Genomic DNA, 19955 nt, shown 5'->3' with positions numbered 1-19955 from the left:
ATTGACTGTGCAGGTTAAGTATTGTTCCATTTTTTGGGGGTAGGCAATGGAATACCTTAAGGCCAGGTAGGGTTGCATAGGTAGTGTGCTCCGACTGTCGTGAAGAAACCTCCATGTACATAAGTTGGGAATCCGTTAGACCGGATGTCGTGTAAGGTCGTACATTTGTCCCCCATGGCGATGGATGGGGCTATGTTAATTAGGTAGGGTTTAAGGGCACTTGATCCCCTGTATGTAATTGCCTCTGTGATTTTTCCATTGTTCCTTATGCCACTACACTACACACACTACCAGCCAGCGATCGGCACGTAATTAACAACACCAAATAAAGTCACCGAAACCAGGAAATTCAATTGCCGCTGACGCCGCCAGCCGAGTCATCATCGGGGACAGCGGGAGGGGCCATGGGCCCCGCCCCGAGGGGTGGTGATTGGTCTGGCCAATCGAGCGATGAGATGGACTCTGTGATTGGAGCGCGCGGGTGACATGAGTTAGAAGGTTCCAGGACCAGGAACGAAAAGGCAGAGCATCGCCATTTTCTCTCTTTTTGTGTCCCGAGCTGATGAAAGGCGGTCGCAGTTCATGCTCCTTTTCTCTTCCTCACTCTTGGTCCTGGCTTTGATCGCAGGCGGGCACATTTGCATTCTCTCTCTCTCTTGCTTGTGGACTCTTGACGCTCTTGGTTCGTGGCTTTGTGATGGCTGTGTGCCATGCCGTGTGAGACCGGAGATAGTGCGGTGCTTTGTGGAAGGAGGGACGAGAAAGGAGTGAGGGCCTGAGCGCTGCACGTCGACGGCTGGGGTGAACGAAGCTGCGCACCAAGGCCTGTTTTCCCGTGCGGCGGCCGACGGTGTTGAGGACAGCTTGAAGAGACCGCAGAGTGCAGGCAAATGCACCAAACACATTTATTTTTCATTTTATCATCTCCTTGTGCTGTTTTACGAGTCCGTATGAGGGGGGCGCCTCAATTTAGGAATTAGTTTTACTGTGCATTTTCTTGTTACCTGGCATTGTTTTATTAAACCTGTTCATTTGTTGCATTTTAATTTTGTGTCGGTGTTGTTTGATTATCGTGGTTCGAGGATGCTCCAGTGGAAACCGTGCAGGTCAGCTTCGTCACCCTCCGGTCCCGCGTGTGTAAAGAAGAGCCACCATTGTTTGATTGAACACCTCAGAGTTTAAGCTCGTTTCGCCACCCGTCACCTTGGGGGATCTTAATCCCCCCGGGAACACGACTGTATTCAATGAATTCCATCTAGTTTGTGTACATGTTCTATGTACGGCCACATCTTTTAATTTACAAGCTCCAAACTCAGGGTACAAATACAACTTTGCCTGTGGGATAACATAGGCTATCATGTGGCCGAGGCCTCATGCGGAGATGTGGGGGGTGGGAGGGGTTGAAATTGGTAATCCACACAGGCCGATATTGGCAGCTTTTCGGTAATAATCATCAGCCGCTTACCGATTAGAGTACCATTTTGTGTACAACCCAAAAATGTTGAGTAGTTTCACCCTTGTTTAGGGTGAATTTCAATAAACAAAAAACAGTGTTGAATTATAGACGTTTCAATGAGATGTGCATAAACATTCTTTACAAACAGTTGACATTGGGAGTAAAAATTTAGCTCGGTAATTTGGAAAACGTGTTACTACGGTAAACGGCTCCGGAATTGGGTGTTATCAAATTGATTTTGCTTTGAAAGTCACAGAAACGTGACCTATCCAAAAACTCCAAGTTCATATAAATTATCCAATTATTGCTTTCGATTGCACAAATTGATTGAATTTCTGTACAATTTGATGAATTATGATGATGAAATGTACAAATTGACGAATCAATTTTGATTAAATTGTACAAACAGCTGCTTGTACAAGTTAAAGCGCGATCACTCATACGCTGCAGAGGTTATCAGGTAAAACTGACTGTACCTTCTTCCTGTCAAGTACGTCTTGACATCATACGTTCCATGTGTACACGAGTGCATCAAAAGCGTTAGTTATATAATTTTTTCACATTCAAAGGCGGCCATCTGTATTCTAGGCCTCGTCTGTATTCTGGGCCTCGTCTGTATTCTGGGCCTCGTCTGTATTCTGGGCCTCGTCTGTATTCTGGGCCTCGTCTGTATTCTGGGCCTCGAGCAAAAGAGGCACATTTGAGGTGTAGTCTTTGACAGCCCCATGATATAACATGTTAACTTGTACGTATGTTATGAGTGCATGCTGCATTTCTGGTTCATGGTGCGCTGGCTTGAACATTTTGTTGAATTGAAAGTTGAAAGTCCAGAATTATTTGGAATTACTTTCTGATTATCCCGCTTGATCAAACTTTGGATGATCGATTGACTTTACTTGTACTGTTCGAACAATTGTTCGGATCGGAATCCCTTTGTAACTCGGGGGCTCCCTGTACTTTTTGTTGTTGTTTCGTATGCAACCCGTGGCTGCTGGTTGCATCGTTTTTCTGGAAGTGCATTTGTGCCACTGATGCAGTGCCCCAATTACCAGTGAGCTGGTACTCAATTTGCCGACCTTGGAAGGATGACAGGCTGAGTGAACCCCTTCCCCCCTCCCGGTGTTAATTCAACGATCGACCGGGATTCGAACTCAGGATCGTTGGATCCCAAGCCAGCACCCTAAACGATGTTTTTTATTTATCTATTATTTACTTATTTATGATTATTATTAAATCGTTATCAGTAAAATGTTCTCATTGGCCCAGCAGTAATATATACAGCAATATTTCACTTGGTGTTGTCGTTCCAGAAGGACACAATGTTAAGTGGGGTATAATTTCCCATGGACTTGGACGTATTAATGATGCGTTCTGACGATGTTATCATTGTAATTATATTTATTGTACAATTATACATTGTAACTTCCATTAGCATCATCGTTTTGCATGATGCAGGTAAACATTTCCGCATATAGATGCCAAAATAATACATATCTGAAAAAATTACACTTAGTAAATAAATTAACAAGTTCACAAGTTCTTAATTCCTGGTGATTTCATTTGAAATATTCGTGTTTTTGTTCCAGATTTTTTTACATCTTGGGGCATCCCACATCAGACACAACACTCGTTTCTCCAATCGTTTGATTGTTACTGGAAACATAAATGTTGGCGTCTCATCTCTACTCATCAACAACGTCACCTCATTGGACTCTGGGATCTTTACCTGTGAGCATCGTCTCACTGCGCGTGTCATTTCCCAAACCATTCTGAGTGTTCGACTTCTCGAAGAACAGGAGACAAAGATCTGTCCCACAGGTAATCAATCACCTTTATTGTATTACCGCTATCACATGATTAATCATTGAATAATCTTCCGATTATAACAAGGTACAGATATTATTAAAATACATTTTCATGATTATTTAATTCACTCTGTCAATAAAATGTAAATTTGTAAGTTCATCCAACACATCAATTGTAAAATCAACACAAAGTTTATGGTACATTTTATTAAATGTTATTGTTATATGTTTAATTGAAGCATGTGACAATGTGTCACCAATGTTCTCTCTCTTCTTCACTCAAACACTCAGAATATTTCATGTTGAGCATCTCGATATGAATATCAGCAAGTCGGTAGATTCCTCCAAAGGGAATGGCACGGACACTTATCAGGTTTAACAGAACACAAATCTTCAAAAAGATTAACAAAAAACAGAATTGAAACGATAAAGTACCTCCTAGGTGTTTGTGGAGAATTTCACATCCAGTAACACTTGAGACCTGGGCAGCATCGTTGAACCACAAAACTTTTTGAGATCTCTGAAGTTGTTCATAATTCCCGTTGCTGCAATAATCACAGGTACAATTTTGGTGTTCTTCAGATTCCAGGATCTTTTCACTTCATTTTTGAGGTCTTGGTATTTGGTTATTTGTTTGATTTCTGTTTTGATTAAGCTGAAATCGCTGGATATTGAAACCTCAATTAATAAATGCTCGTTTTTACCTTCCTTGTACCGAAGTACCATATGCGGTCGCAATGCTTTGTTGGCTCACCTGGAACGAAGTTCAGGGGAGCTTATGTTGTGGCGCGTTGTCGGTCCGACCGTCCGTCCGTAAACACTTGCAACTTCATCTCCGAAACCACTCATGGGATTATGACTAAATTTGACACAAATTATACTTGTTGCGTTGTGACTAAAAGTTGTTCATGGCATTAGAAAAAAAACGCGGTCTAAGGGGGTTTACCGGGGGTCAAAGTGGATCCAGGTTTGACCCCTCCCCACACCCCCTCCCCCACCCCCCAAAAAGGAATTTCCTTTCTTCTCCCAAACTACACACATTATTTAGATGAAACTTGACTACAACCGACATCACCCATGTTGTACCAAAATTTTTTGTATACTGAATCGAGGCTCGTGAAAGAGCGAACATTTATTTCACAAACAAATCAACCAGACAAACAAAATATATAAAAAGAGGGAGCGAAAGACAAGATGGGGAGAGAAGGGGAAGCACACAAACACAACATTTGAGAGCAGGGAGAAGTGTGGGAGAGAGAGGGCTTGGGGGGAGGAGGTGTGGTAAGGGGGGGGGGGGGGGAGGGGTATAAAACACAAGGACACCAAGGACTTCCAGGACAGAAGTTGGTATTTCAACAAAAAAAAAAAAAGTGTAGGATTTTGGGTGAAATTAGCGGGGGTAGAAAAGATCAAGGTTTTGGATGGGGGAAGATAAAAGTTGGCGGTGAACAGCTGTTTTAAAGACTTGGAGGGAGGAGTGGGATTGAAGAGAGTGAGGGAGTTTGTTCCAGAGGCAGGAGAAAAGAGGAATGAAGGAGTGAAGGTGAGTAGAGAGCCTAGATTTTGGCAGTTTAACCATAAGAGGGTTGCAGGCAGATCTTGTGCGACCTGTAGGAATATTTGGGGGACAGAGCACAGTGAGAGCTGGGGGAGCAAGGCCGGAAAGGAGTCGCTAGAAGACAAAGACCACCAACAGTCCAACATGCCTGCGGTGAGTGAGTGAAAGGCCCTCAAAGTTAGTTTCATTGCAGGAGTTAGCTTAATCGCTTCATCTTCATTTGTTTGGGACATTCTGGTTATTAATATGGAAGAGAAGGTTTCAACAACTTGTAAGAAGATTATCTCGAAATTTCTTGTGAAGGGATGTATGAGGATGGGGGTGGGAGGCCAGTGACAGAGAGGGGTGCAGTGTTGAGGACATTAGAAGGATTTTTCAAAGAGCTGTTGAACCCGGGAGGAAGCAACAGCAAGCTGGAACTTCCGTGTTATGCAGATGGGAAAGCTGTTCGTTTAAACCCAGTAAATGGAGAGATTTTCAGGGTTCACATTGCTGCACTTGTTTTTTTAGGTCCCTAAAGATTATCTGTTTAATAAGTTTACGGCATTAACAAAAATGGGGCCTGAGGTGGTCTTCAGGGGTGTTGCCCCCAAGAATAGGTATTTGCTTTCTTCTGAGAAACCGCACATACAATTCCGATGAAACTTGACTACAACGTTCCGATCATCACCCATGATGTACCAACGTTGGTTGCCGGCATTTAAAAAATCGGGGTCTAAGGCGGTCTATGGTGGAGGGGAGGGCATGTTCCCCCCCCCCCCCCCCCCCAAGTAGGTATTTGCTCTTTTCTATGAAATTACATCCACAATTTCAATGAAACCTCACCACAATCTTAATCACCCATGATGTACCAGTGTTTGCTCAAGGTGTAACAAAAATTGGGGCCTGAGGAGGTACGGGGTGGGGGCAGGGGTCTTACCCCCGAAAAGTTTTTTTTGTTTGTTCTGTTTAAAGTCTTATGATTATGTCAGTATGATTCTACATGCTGCTCTGTCTTCTTGCAACCATTGAAATTTGTTTAAAATACCTTTAGTCTTTGTAGTACACTTTATTTCACAAGGTGAGCACCAGGGGTATTGCCCCGATTTGTTAAGCTTCATGCTCGATGGGATCATTAGGTTCTTACTTCATTATTCTTGATGAACGCTTTTGGTTCATGCTTCTGAGTTTTGTGGAACTGGGATATTGAGACTTTTGCAGATGTGCCGGTGGATTACTCAACACACTTTGTGCCTTTATGTGTACAGCTGTTCTGACATGAGTTTTTTACATCCCAATAGGAGGTGGCTCGCACTTTCTGTTTCTACCTTGCAGAATCTGCACTATCCGATTGATTCAGTCCCACTATTTTCTTAAAGCCATTGGTGTAGTATCCTTGGTCTTGGACATTTACAATTATTTGATTCTCCATCACAGTTGAGCTGACCTCTTCTTTGCCATTCCAATGATCCTTCTATGTCTTTGCCCAGTCTATCCAACTCTTCTTACTGCGTAGCCCATCGGGCAGAGTCATCTCGAACAGTGTTTGTCCGTCCGTCCGTCTGCATGTATGTATGTATGTATGTATGGATGTACGTCCCCTCAAACGTATACCAATCAGAGCTGAAAATCTGGTCACATGACATGGTGATGTGATTACGTCTGATGTCATTACGGCGGTACGGCGGCTGACTCCGCACACCGCCATTTTGATTTATATGCCATTCAGGCCGAACATATCGTCGAACCTGTCATATATCACAATCGCCATGCTCTGCCTTTACGTTTTTCATTCAGTGTGAAACACAAACAAACCGATTGTTAAAATGATCATCAAGTATCGAAAGCATCGGTATTACGGCTCTTCCAACAATACGGTACATATAGGCCTTAGGCGTTATGACTCACTGTCCGCTTTGGACAAATTAAACCCAGGTTTCTTAATACAGTGGTATAGTTTCAGTAGTATCGTTTTTGTAGTAATAATATTATTATGGTAAATATAACCACAACACTTTAATCCCAATGTCGTGAATGGAAAGTTGATTTAATTGAAGCGGTGTAAAAGTGGAAGTAAGGAATTACCTTGATTTTTTTTTTTTTAATAATATAATTTTCGTAATAATAACGTAACTTTATTATGATAGTAAATCTAATCATAACAGTAATCCCTTTGTAGTGACCAACGTTACTGGAGGTTAAATATATATCTCATATACATAAAAGTAGCGGAAGTTTTGTGTCCGACCGTCATGCCACGTCATTTTGTATATGATGTCATTGTGGCGTAAACACCCGCTCAGTTCGAGTTTGGCAGGGAAAGGTAATTCCTCTTTGGGGTATATAGATTACAGTCGATCTATGGTCGGGTCTCAAGAACATTGGGTGTGTGTTCATTTGCCAAGTTTCTTGTGAAGAGATCGCCAAGTGGTTAAAGCATTCGAGCAAGCACTCCATACAAAACCCTTAAGGAATGGCTGGCTTGGCAAGCGCTAGCTAGCAGCTTGGTAAATGAGCACACCTCCAACCCTTGTGGGGTATATAGATTACAGTAGATCTTCACTCAGTTCTGGAAATAAAACCTACCTCACGGATGTCTGGATTCCTCCAAATTTCTTTGTTTAATGTTATAAACAGCATTAGTGACTGTTTAAAAAGCTAATCATGTGTGTTTGTGGTTTATAATATTTTACAAGCCCGGCTACACCGCTGTTAGACTTTTGGTCTTGTTTTTTATATCCTCCTGCTATTATCATTCTCCCAGTTGTTGTCATTCTGTGCACTTGGTTGAATTCCATCAGGAATATCTCCATCTCGGCAGGCACATTTTCAGGATGCATAGATTTTTTTTAGAACATTGTGGAAAGTGAGTCTGTTGATATCAACTTTGTTTGTTTTGATACATAGTTTCTTGTTTTCCGCTTGTGGCCAATTCATAATTCCGCAGCTGTATTGGAATACTGGTCGTGCTTGTTGGTTCGTGGCTTCGATTTGTTCATTGGTTTTACGTGTTCACTCCCGAAACTCCAGTTACGGTGCCCCTCAGAGTCTCGAGAGGGAATACGGCAGAAAGATTTGTTATTTTGAGTGTTCTAATAAACCATGGTAAAACCACACAAATGCAATTGCGGAGAACAAAACAAGTAAGTGTATGAAGAACTCTCACATACACAATAATAACACTCAAAGAAAGTACCATGAAAATATCACTTGCATCAAATTAACAATACCTTTGATGGTACCATCATGCCCCAATGCTCTCAAAGCAATAAACTCATGATACGCCAAACATGAGTGTCATGTAACACTCCCAAAGTCCGTGCACAAATCCCCATGTGGGGTGAAGGTTGAAGTCGTGCAGAACGACAAGAACAGGCAGGTATCGGTACGGCGGCGGACGAGTAGTTACGAGGTGAGAGGTCGATATGGGAATTGAGATGATATTGAAACCAACGGCCCTCCACACGATGATGTCGATATGGGAATCCCCAAAGACAAAACACGATGCACCAGACAGACGGCTTCCTCGAGGGGAAATAGCGGATCAGCCTGTAATGGAGGCTCTTGCTTCCCCGCCAACAATAGCTCATGCTTGGTAATAAAACCTAAGAGGCGGGTTTAATTGCAATTGCAATATAGGATGATGTCGCAGGCAATCCCTTTCACGGGAAGCCTCAACTCATTCACGACCAATATCAAAAAAGTCCGCTCGCAGTCTCGATGCGACTCAGGCCTGTATCTCTCTCATGGCCGTCTCCTCCCTGCCTATCTCCTCCTCTCTCCTCTTCCGGTTTATTTGCTGCGTTTTCCTTTTTCCTTCACAAACATTTATTTTTACCTTTTACAAAAGTCATCTCCATTTCACACAAAAATCTTAACAATATTACCTGAAACTGAAAATCCTAACGGTATATAATAACAACAAGGGCGGAAGTGACGAATCCGTAACACTCCCCACCTTCAAGGAAGAAAGTTTGAACCTGGTGAAAACTTTCTTTCCATACAAAAGTATCTTCAACAACCAAAAGTAATGCTCACACCTATAAAACTACAAATCAAAACTATGGCTGATCAAATCCCTTAAGCAACAAAAATTCCAAACAACGCACAGGAATCCTAAAGGTTAATTCACTCTGGATAAAGCATCGGCGACTACATTGTCTCTGCCCTTTACATGCCGAATTTCCAAGTTAAACTCTTGCAAAGACAAGCTCCTTGAGTTTAATTTCCTTCTGATACTCCATGTCCCATTCCTTTAAGGCCCTTTCAGCTTTCCTTTCTTCTGCTCTTTCCTCTGCTCTTTTCTCCTCGGGTTCCTTTCCTGCTTTCCTTTCCTCTCATTCCTTTTCTGCTTTCAATTCCAACTCTTTTAATCTTTCCTGGCTCTGCAGTTACATCTCCCTTTTCCAGAGTTCCATATTTCCTTTTCCAGAACCCTATCCCTAACCCTAACCCTAATATTTCCTTTTTCCTCTGGCAAACAATCTAATGCTACCTCTTCCCATTTTCTCTCTCGCACTAAATATTCTACCTCCAACGTCTGAATCTCTGCCTTCTTCATATTAACTCGGACCTCCAAGTGACAGTATTTGGCCAACGTCCTAAGTTCCGATCTTTTTAATGTGCCTCATTAGGGGACGTCACAAAATTTTCCACGTCAAACACTATTGTGACTATTAGTTAGCAAACCTGTTAACCTGCACACAAAAATTGTCAAATTTGGGAATGTGAGGGAATGTCAAATTTGGGAATGTTAGGGAATGTCAAATATGGGGATGTTAGGGAATTCAATCCCGGACGAGAATGTTAGGGAATTCAATCCCGGACAAGCCCAAAATTTATTTTACGTGTTACCTCACCAAACTCTGGTTACGGTGCCCCTCAGAGTCTCGAGAGGAAACATGGCAGAAAGATTTGTTATTTTGAGTGTTCCAACAAAACCATGGTAAAACCACAAAAAATGCAATTGGAGAACAAAACAAGTAATTGTATTACGAACTCTTACATACACAATAATAACACTCTTAAAGAAAGTACAATGAAAATATCACTTGCATCAAATGAACAATACATATGATGGTACCATCACTCCCCAATGCTCTCAAAGCAATAAACTCACGATACGCCAAACGTGAGTGTAATGTAACACTCCCAAAGTCTGTGCACAAATCTCCATGTGGGGTGAATTAACAGGGGTAGAAAATATCAAGGTTTTGGATGGGGGAAGATAACAGATGGTGGTGAACAGCTGTTTTAAAGACCTGGAGGGATGAGTGGGATTGAAGAGAGTGAGAGAGTTCGTTCCAGAGGCGGGAGAAATTGACGGGAATACCCACCTGGTCCCCAGGGCTGGTTTTACAATGGCTCCAATGGCACCTCGGCGCCAAGCCCACAATCAGAAGGGGCCCATAATGACAGATACTTTTTTTGAGTGTATACATTGCGATACGTTTAAATAAAGAATATGTTTAATATTTAATGCTACTTTTAAAAAACATGATTTAAATTGAAAAAAAACATACTACCATTTCCTGGTGAGTGACATCACCATACTGTTCATGGCGTACATTCCAGTTGGGATACATTCCAAACAGTTGATTGGCACATCCGAGCTTAGCTCCGACATCACCAGACCTCTGCATCAAAGTTTGTCCAGTCTGTCTTCAAACTGCGACACGTGGCAGAGCTCCGTGATTAACATGGACCAGAGTCTCACGCCGCTCACAGGCGAAGGGGGGAATTTGGGGACCGCTTAATTATTTGTGGGGGGCGAACGGAGTGATTATATATCCACAGGATGCTAATGGCCAAATGGTGCTTGCTTCTTCAGAGGTACATGGTGCACGGAGAATGGAGATGGTTGTGGCTGCTCTTAGCGCAACCTTCCTCACGTTTCCAAGCTGTGGGGTGCGTAGATGAGATAGGAGCAAGGTGGACAGTTCATGTGTGGTTGAAGCGACGTTATGGTTAGCTGGTTGTGGTGTTTTTGGGTCGTGGAGCAATGAACGGCATGTATCGTGTCTTTATGTCATGTAAACTTAAAGGGAAAATTATAATGAAAGCAAAATAAAGTGTAATGAAAAATATACTCAGAGGCAAAAGTTATTGTGACATGGAATTTTGTCATTGGTAATCTTGTGAATGAGTTTTTGGATTTGAACCAGAGAAAGAGTGTTAAAATGGTCGAAGAAACGCAACCAAGCAGTTGTTCGAATTGCATGGTTTTTTTTTTTTTTTTTTTTTTTTTTTTTTTGTATACTGAATCGAGGCTCGTGAAAGAACTAACATTTATTTCACAAACAAATCAACCAGACAAACAAAATATACAAAAAGAGGGAGCGGAAGACAAGATGGGGAGAGAAGGGGAAGCACACAACCACAACATTTGAGAGCAGGGAGAAGTGTGGGAGGGAGAGGGCTTGGGGGCAGGAGGCATGGGAAGGGGGGGGGGGGGGGGTGGGAGAGGTATAAAACACAAGGGGACCGAAATTAGCGGGGGTAGAAAAGATCAAGGTTTTGGATGGGGGAGGATAAGAGATGGTGGTGAACAGCTGTTTTGAAGACCTGGAGGGTGGAGTGGGATTGAAGAGAGTGAGGGAGTTTGTTCCAGAAGCGGGAGAAAAGAGGAATGAAGGAGTGAAGGTGAGCAGAAAGTCTTGATTTTGGCAGTTTAACCATAAGAGGGTTGCAGGCAGATCTTGTGCGACCTGTAGGAATATTTGGGGGACAGAGCCCAGAGAGAGCTGGGGGGGCAGGGCCAGAGAGGAGTCGGTAGAAGACGGAAAGACCACCAACCTGCCTGCGGTGAGTGAGTGAAAGGCCCTTGGAGTTAGCTTCATCGCGGGAGATTCCAATGATTCTGAACGCTTTGGTTTCAACAGCGTGAAGACGAGCTAGGTGTGAGGCAGGAGCACCAGACCAGAGGGGAGAGCAGTATTCCATAGAGCTGCGGATGAAAGCCTTGTATGTGGTGAGGAGCTCAGGTGTGCCAAGGAAGGACTTCGCACGACGGAGGATGCCCAGTCGGCGACTGGCTTTGGAGGCCAGCTTGGAAATGTGGTTTTCCCAGGAAAGATCATGGCAAATAGTGAGACCCAAAAGCTTGAGTGACAGAACTTCTTGGAGAGGATTATTCAGAAAGTGGATGGGAGGGTTTTCCAGTCGGTCTTTTCGGAGAGACATCGTAAGAGTGTGAGATTTATCAGGATTGAAAGACATGTTCCATTTGTTTGCCCAGTCTGATTTTGTCCAGGTCTGCAGAGAGTGAGGAGGCTGCAGACTGCCGATCTGAGGGATGAGGAATGGAGCGACAGAGAGTAGAGTCGTCAGCAAAGAGATAGAGAGGATTTTCAAGAGAGTCAGAGAGATCATTGATGAAGACCAGAAAAAGCACAGGGCCCAGAACACTACCTTGGGGAACTCCAGCCTGAACAGGAAGAGGAGATGAGAGAAACCCATTCAGGGCCACGCGTTGACTATGACCAGAGAGGAAGTCCGCCAGCCATGCGTGGAGATTTCCATGGATACCAAAGGAGGAGAGTTTGGTGAGCAGAGCGGGGTGCCAGACCGTATCGAAGGCACGTGAAATGTCAAGGGAGACGGCTCTAATTTCCTGTTTGGCGTTGAGGACCTCCATCCATTGTTGAGAAAGCAGAAGCAGCATGTCCAGAGTAGAGTGACCAGGTCTGAAACCAAATTGATGATCAGAGATCAAGCCATTGGAGAAGAGGAAAGATTTCATATCTGAAGCAATGATGGATTCCATGACTTTGCTGATAATTGGGAGAAGGCTGATTGGTCTGTACTTGCTAGGATCTGTTTTTGCACCTTTTTTGTGCAAAGCGGTGATGTTGGCTGATTTCCAAGCAGATGGCAGATGACCTTGAGCAAAAGAGAGGGTGAAGAGAACAGAAAGAGGGAGTGAAAGAGCGGAAGAACATGATTTTAGGACCCGTGGGCTGATGCCGTCAGGACCAGTTGCAGAATCAGAGTTGAGGGTTGACAGAAACTTTTCCACCTTGTCAGGAGGAAAGGACACAGAGTCCAGGAGCAGCTGGGTACGACTGGGTATGGTGGGTACAGAGAGGGATGGGTTTGGGACACAAGATTTAGAGGCAAACACAGAGTTGAGGCATTCAGCTTTTTCACGTGCGGAGTCAGCCGTTAAGCCGTTTGAGGTGAGGGAGGTGAGGGAGGGGATGGAGGGGGGAACAAACACCAGAAACAGATTTGACCAGACGCCACCAGGATTTGGAAGAGGGAGACAGATAAGAGAGTTCGGTCTTGAGAACGGTGAGATATTGTTTCCTGGCTCTCCTGAGGGTGGACACACACTTGTTTCGGGCTTTGTGAAAGGAAATGAGATTTCCTTCCGTTGGATTTGCTTTCCAGGAGACGAAAGCAAGTTGTTTCAGGGCAACAGCCTCACCACAAGATTCTGTGTACCATGGACGGGAGGAAGGGTATGACAACTGAAGACGAGATGGGATAAATCTGTGCATGAGAGAGAGCAATTTACTTTGAAAGAATTCCCAGGATGAGTTGATGTCAGAGGCGGTGGAGATGGGAGACCAGTCCAGATGATTGATGGCTGCTTGAAGACCGTGCCAGTTGGCCTGAGTGAAATGCCAGACTCGTCGACGCTGAGGAGGCTCTCTGAGAATGGTCAGAGAGATGTCCACTTTGACAAGCACATGATCAGATGAGCCGATTGTAGCAGAAGAAGAGCAGCATACATTTTCAGGGAAGTTAGTCATAACCAAATCCAGAAGAGAAGATGCTCCGTTGACTGAGATCCGGGTCGGGAAATTGACAGATTGTGTCAGTCCCATTGAGTCGCAGAAGTCCTTTGCTGAAGAGCCATGGCTGGTGAGAGAGGTACCCACACCCAGCCAACTGGCATTGTGACAATTGAAATCACCACATATGAGGAAGAGAGAGTTGGGATGGGTAGATAGAAGTTGGTCCATATTATCAGACAGCGAGATGTAGATGGAGTCATCACTGTTTGGTGGACGGTACAACACACATATGAACAAAAGGTGGGAGCGAAGGGGAAGCCATAGTCAAAGGTATTCCTGGGGGTGAGGTGGAGAGAGGGCAGTGGAGGGCGAGTGAGGAAGAGTTTTTTTATAAAGATAGCAACCCCACCTCCAGGACGAGGCTCAGGTCTATCATACCGGAGGAGGGAGTAACCTGGGAGAGATACCAAGGCATCAGAGACATCATGAAGGAGGAAAGTTTCTGTTAAGCAGATCACATCTGGTTTGTCAGAAGCAACCTGTATGGAGAGATCAGTCAAGTTTGAGCGAAGGCCCCGGATGTTTGAGGTCCATACCGTTAATGAAGAGGAAGGGGGAGCATCGGGTACAGAACAGGGGGGGGGGGGGTAGGGTAAGATGTGGAAGAGGTAGGGAGAGCTGTTGAAGGTGTGTCAGATTTCAGAGATTTCAGAATAGCTTGGAGAAAGGGAAGAATGGGGCGGACAAAAGGTTTGATGGAGATTGGGTGAGGCACAGTGAGGTGATATTTGAGGAGGGGGAAGAGCGAGGCAGAAGGTTGGGGGAGATGAAGGTGAAAGTTGGAAGGGGGAAGAAGCAGGGAGGATGCTTTGAGGAGGAGGGGTGAGAGGGGAGTCTCGGAGGGGAGGGGTGTGGGGGGAGTTTAGGAGGGAAGGGGGGATGGGGAAGATTTGGAGGGCAGGGGTGAGATTGGATTTTGAAAAGTGTGCGATTCATGGGAAACGAACATTTTTTGCAAAATGAGTTTGAGACCTTCGAGTCAAAAATACGTTTGAGGATGCTGAAGGAGGGGTGGAGTTCTGGATAGTTTAGGGAATGTAGAAAGGAGGAACTGTAAGAGATGGTATTATATATATTTTTTGGAATGAATAGATTTGGTGAGCAAGACGAAAGCATCCTTTTGTAGGAGAAGAAGAAAAAGGTGTTATAATATATGAGAGAAAATATTTGTTCAGGGGAGAGATTATACATTTCTAACCGCGTGATCGCGAACAACGTGAACGAAGAACGAAGGAACAAATAAGAACAACAAATAAATGAATAAGCCCTGAGAAGGAAATATTTTTTGGGTTTTTTTTTTTTTGAGAGATATTAAACAAGGAGGTATGGGGTGAACGACTGGGACGAAACAGAGAACGAAAATAATTGCAGCGCATTCGACGAATCGCTGAGAGAAAAACAAAACCACAAGGTCGGAGACGGTACGGTAGCCTAAGCCTACGAGTACTAGGCCTCAGAATACTCGATACGCATTCACCGACGATTGTGTATACATGTACGAAAAATTAGCACCGAAAATTTTCCAAAAGATACGCTATAGGTACATACACCGAAAGATAGACAAGTTTGCAAGAAGCATGACATATTCGAGAAAAATGGCCAGCAATGTTCACTTTAAAAGGCCAGACAACCAGACGCTAATCATTTCCACTCAATGCAGTCTTAAGAAGTGCAGAAGTCAGAAAAACACCTCTATTCATCGTTCTGGAACAAGTTCGACATGCCACGCCTCGGGGAAATGGTTCTTAATCAGAACAATGTTAATGTGTTACCCTGGATCCTGGATGTTACCCTGCAAGTTCCCCTGATTTGTCACCCATTGAACACGTCTGGGATGAAATGGAGTGACGTTTACGACGTCATCCGAATCCTCCAACAACGCTGCAGGAGCTCCGCCAAATCCTTCCTCGGATATGGAATGATCTTCCCCAGGACTTTCATCGACGTGTGGTGGCCTCAATGTGGCGAAGGTGCCAGGCCTGCATCAATGCACAAGGTGGACACACTCGCTACTGACCGTGTGAACTTGCTTGTGAACCCCCTCTTGTGTTGTGGCTCATTTGCATATGCCAGGTGCGCTGTTCTTATGGACTGTTGATCGTTACCACACCTTGAAACATTTGTCTTTCCATGTAATAACATTTCATTCACGGCAGTAAAAGTTTAACACCGATTCTGTTTGTTGTTTGTGTGTCACAATAACTTTTGCCTTTGAGTATATGTTAAAAAATATGTTGTCCTTTTCATGTATCTGAAGGGAAGATTTAGAGACGGGGAGGACGAGTGGCAGTTGGGATTTGGTGCGCGATTCATACGCCTTTTGGCTAACTACGGCGACTAATTCGCACACCACCACAGAGTTATTAAAGTAAAACATGATGTGCATACATAACAATTACCCCATAGGAAATGGAGAGAAAAGGGGGGAAACCTCTTCATCACGTATCACATTCTAACCCACTCGACAAGGAAAAGAGACAATTCTGTTCTTGTATTATGGAAATAACTGGGCTACGAGACCTGTATGTTGAGTGGAATTACCTTTGGGGTTGTTTCACAGAACCGCAAAAATATTGTTGCGTTTGTGGGGTAGGGGATGAAATGCCATCGTGGATAGGTTTGTGTAGTTATTGGCATGGACCGTGGATGCATAGGAGACATTTTGATGTACGTAAGTGTTACGGACTAATGATTGTGGTTATGAGTATTGCTGTTGGTTCGAAGTATTCTAGATATTATGCTTCGTGACTTAAGGGAACGGGTTGTTGTGAGTAAAAGATTTAAAAGCGCTCCTGGTGCAATGTGAAAAAAAAATCCGGATCGAGACCGGAAGAGGTGGAGCGAAGAAAAGGGAGGTGGGAGGAGATCGAAAAGAGACGTGGTGGTGGAGGCTCCGGGCCGAGCGCTCAACGTACAATGCGAGGGAACCTTGCGTCCTGAAAAGGGAGTTCGGTCGATAAGAAATATCGGCGGAGTGCGGGGAGCCGGTGTCGCCGGGTATTCTCAGCAAGGTTTCGGAGGATCCAGACCTTGAGAGCCCGGGTTGGAGCGAAAGCCGCCCGCCATTCTGGCCACGCGAGCACCCTGCAGGGAACAGGCTTTCGTCGTGTCGGCTGGGCATTATTCCCTGGTGGATTGCCGGGAACGGCCGTGCCAGAGAGGGGCACGTGCGAATTCTACGGAGGCTCGCGGGTTGAACCGCAACGTGTACATCAAGCGAATCTTTGTGAGGTTCCTCTCCACCGCTGTGTTGCTGAGCACGTGACCTCGGGGGCGTCTCGCTCGTCGACGCCTCAATTCGAATCTTTGTGAGGTTCCTCTCCACCGCTGTACTGCTGGGGGCTGAGCACGCGACCTTGGGGTCATCTCGCTCGTCGACGCCTCAGTTGACCATCGGGCCTCGACTCCCCGATCACGGGAGCGCACAGAGACATTGGGACTTCGCCTTGGAGTGGAGCAGAGACATTGGGGGAGGTGCCGTGAGTGTGGGGTTGAGGGGCTTGATAAGGATATTATCATAAGATTTGAAAGTGTGTGATTGCCCCATTGCTGTATGGCTTGCCCCATTGCGGTATGGCTCTTTGTGTGGGATTTATAATATATTATGGTTTGCTTACAACCGGGTGGGGTTGCATCATTTGACTCGACTGTTTCATTTGCTGGTTCCAGTGAGGGATAAAAACATCTTTCTGCCGGGGACCCTCTCGGGGTCCGGAGGTCCACCGAGACCAGGGGTAAGGCGGGGGGGGGGGGGGACCCCGTAACAGTAAGCAGGGAAACTGTTAAGCTTAAGATTGTTTCTGTGTCTTTACACAGGGGGTGGAGCTTGTGGTAACTGGGTAGGGTTAAGATTAATCTCCCTAGTATGTGATTGTCCCCTGTGAGTTTCCCCATGTTCTTACAATTCTAACCAGCCGGCCATGCAAAAACCAACAATAACAATGAACGCTCCATTAAACCACAACAACTGGCATAATCTCCGACAGTACCCGAGCAGAGCGATCGACAAGTAAGCCCGTCCCACCAACCGGCTAAGGAAAAAGGCGCAGCAAAGTAAAGGCGGAGAATTGTTGGGCGGTGAAGAAGGCCGTCGGGCCCCACCCCCGAAGTGCATGATTGGTCAGGGTGACGTCATCGAGAGACTTTGAGAGCGGAGGAAGAAGAATCGGTCTCTCTCTCTCTCTCTCTCTCTCTCTCTCTCTCTCTGGTGTTGGCTTTCTCGTTTCTCTCTCTCATTTCTCATGTGCGCTTGGGGAGAACTGTTCGGAGCCCAGAGAACCTTGCAGCGTTGGAGCCAGGGGTGTTGCTTTACTTGGTGCTCTTTGAGGGAACCAAGTACCGTGTGTGCTGGCTGGCCTGGGATAGAGCGGGAGATGTTTGGCTGCATGCTGCATGGCTCGGTGTGCTGGGTGATTGATCGGCGCCATTGTTCGGGCACTTTGACGCACGGTTCTCTCGTCCACCGACACCACCAAAGTGCTCATCGAGACCATAGCTGAGTGCCGGCAAATAAAAAGGGGGGATTTTCTTTTGTTTTCTTTTATTTTTCCCCTCATCTGTTTTTGAGTCTGTGTGTGGAGGTACCCCGATTAAAATTATAGTTTTAGCTCGACATTATTTTTATCGTGTTGCCTTCATTTTCATTTGTTGTGTTGTCGATTTTCCTTGTCTCGTTTCTGTGGGTTCGAGGAATAAACCCGTGTGGCTTTCGTCCGTGCAAGTAAGAGCTTTGATCCCCTCACTCGCGTGCGACGGATCGCCCGCCATTTTCGGCTGCGCGCCTTGAAATTTAAAACCGTTACGGCCATTCATCACCCTGCGATGTTAACTGTTCGGGCTGACAGCACAATATACAAAGTACACACAGTAATTATAAATCGTGCACAGTACACACAGTAATTATAAACCATGCACATAAAACACGCAGCAATTGTAAATCACGGGCGAAGTACACACAGTAATTATAAATCATCTACAGAGTAAACACAGTAATTATAAATCATGTACATAGTACACACATTTTTTTTTGTTTGCTTTGTTTTTTTTTGTATACAGGATCGAGGCTCATGAAAGAGCTAACATTTATCACACAAAAAAAAAAAATCAAACAGACACACAAAACATATAATAAGAGTGGAGGTAGACAAGATGGGGAGAGAAGGGGAAGTATACAAACAACATTTGAGAGCAGGGGCATCGGGAGATGTGTGGGAGGAGGAGGCGTGGTAAGGGGGTGGGGGTGTGAAGTATAAAACAAGGACAACAAGGACTTCCAGGAAACGAGTTGAATTTCAAAAAAGTGGATTTGGGGTGAAATTAGCGGGGGTAGAAAAGATCAAGGTTTTGGATAGGGGAAGATAAGAGATGGTGGTGAACAGCTGTTTTAAAGACCTGGAGGGAGGAGTGGGATTGAATAGAGTGAGGGAGTTTGTTTCAAAGGCGGGAGAAAAGAGGAATGAAGGAGTGAAGGTGAGCAGAGAGCCTAGATTTTGGCAGTTTAACCAGAAGAGGTTTGCAGGCGGATCTTGTGCGACCTAAAGGAATATTGGGGGGACAGAGCACAGAGAGAGCTGGGGGCGCAAGGCCGGAGAGGAGTCGGTGGAAGACAGAGACCACCAACCTGCCAGCGGTAAGTAAGTGAGATGCCCTCGGAGTTAGCTTCATCGCGGGAGATTCCGATGATTCTGAAAGTTTTGGTTTCAACAGCGTGAAGCTGAGCTAGGTGTGAGGCAGGAGCACCAGACCAGAGGGGAGAGCAGTATTCCATTGAGCTGCAGATGAAAGCCTTGTATGTGGTGAGGAGCTCAGGTGTGCCAAGGAAGGACTTCGCATGACGGAGGATGCCCAGTCGGCGACTGGCTTTGGAGGCCAGATTTAAAATGTGGTTTTCCCAGGAAAGATCATGGCAGATAGTGAGACCCAAAAGTTTGAGTGACAGAACTTCTTGGAGAGGATTGTTCAGAAAGTGGATGGGAGGGTTGTCCAGTCGGTCTTTTCGGAGAAACATCGTAAGAGTGTGAGATTTGTCAGGATTGAAAGACATGTTCCACTTGTTTGACCAGTATGTGATTTTGTCCAGGTCTGCAGAGAGTGAGGAGGCTGCAGACTGCCGATCTGAGGGACGAGGAATGGAGCGGCAGAGAGTGGAGTCATCAGCAAAGAGATAGAGAGGATTTTCAAGAGAGCCAGAGAGATCATTGATGAAGATCAGAAAAAGCACATGGCCCAGAACACTGCCTTGGGGAACTCCAGCCTGAACAGGAAGGGGAGATGAGAGAAACCCATTCAGGGCCACACGTTGACTACGACTGGAGAGGAAGTCCGAAAGCCATGCATGGAGATTTCCATGGATACCA

The 19955-nt window shown here is 45.1% G+C and overlaps 1 protein-coding gene across 4 annotated transcripts in view; it reads left to right on the top strand.

The window, feature by feature from the left end:
* The window catches only part of LOC137417979 (uncharacterized), a 109290-nt gene that overhangs the window by 32645 nt on the left and 56690 nt on the right, over window positions 1–19955 (top strand). For 3 of the 4 annotated variants that reach the window (XM_078783314.1, XM_078783274.1, XM_078783220.1), the window contains exon 4: window positions 3043–3274. In XM_078783314.1, the coding sequence (XP_078639440.1) occupies window positions 3043–3274 (232 nt within the window). Of the gene's footprint in view, window positions 1–3042; window positions 3275–3843; window positions 3966–19955 lie in introns of those variants that run through there. The other variant, XM_078783349.1, reaches the window with a different exon arrangement.

Source organism: Myxine glutinosa, chromosome 1, assembly GCF_964187855.1.
Source record: "Myxine glutinosa chromosome 1, kmMyxGlut1.1, whole genome shotgun sequence".
Lineage (NCBI taxonomy): Eukaryota > Metazoa > Chordata > Myxini > Myxiniformes > Myxinidae > Myxine > Myxine glutinosa.
Note: the sequence above shows the minus strand (reverse complement) of the source record. Positions and strands in the feature narration are given on the sequence as shown.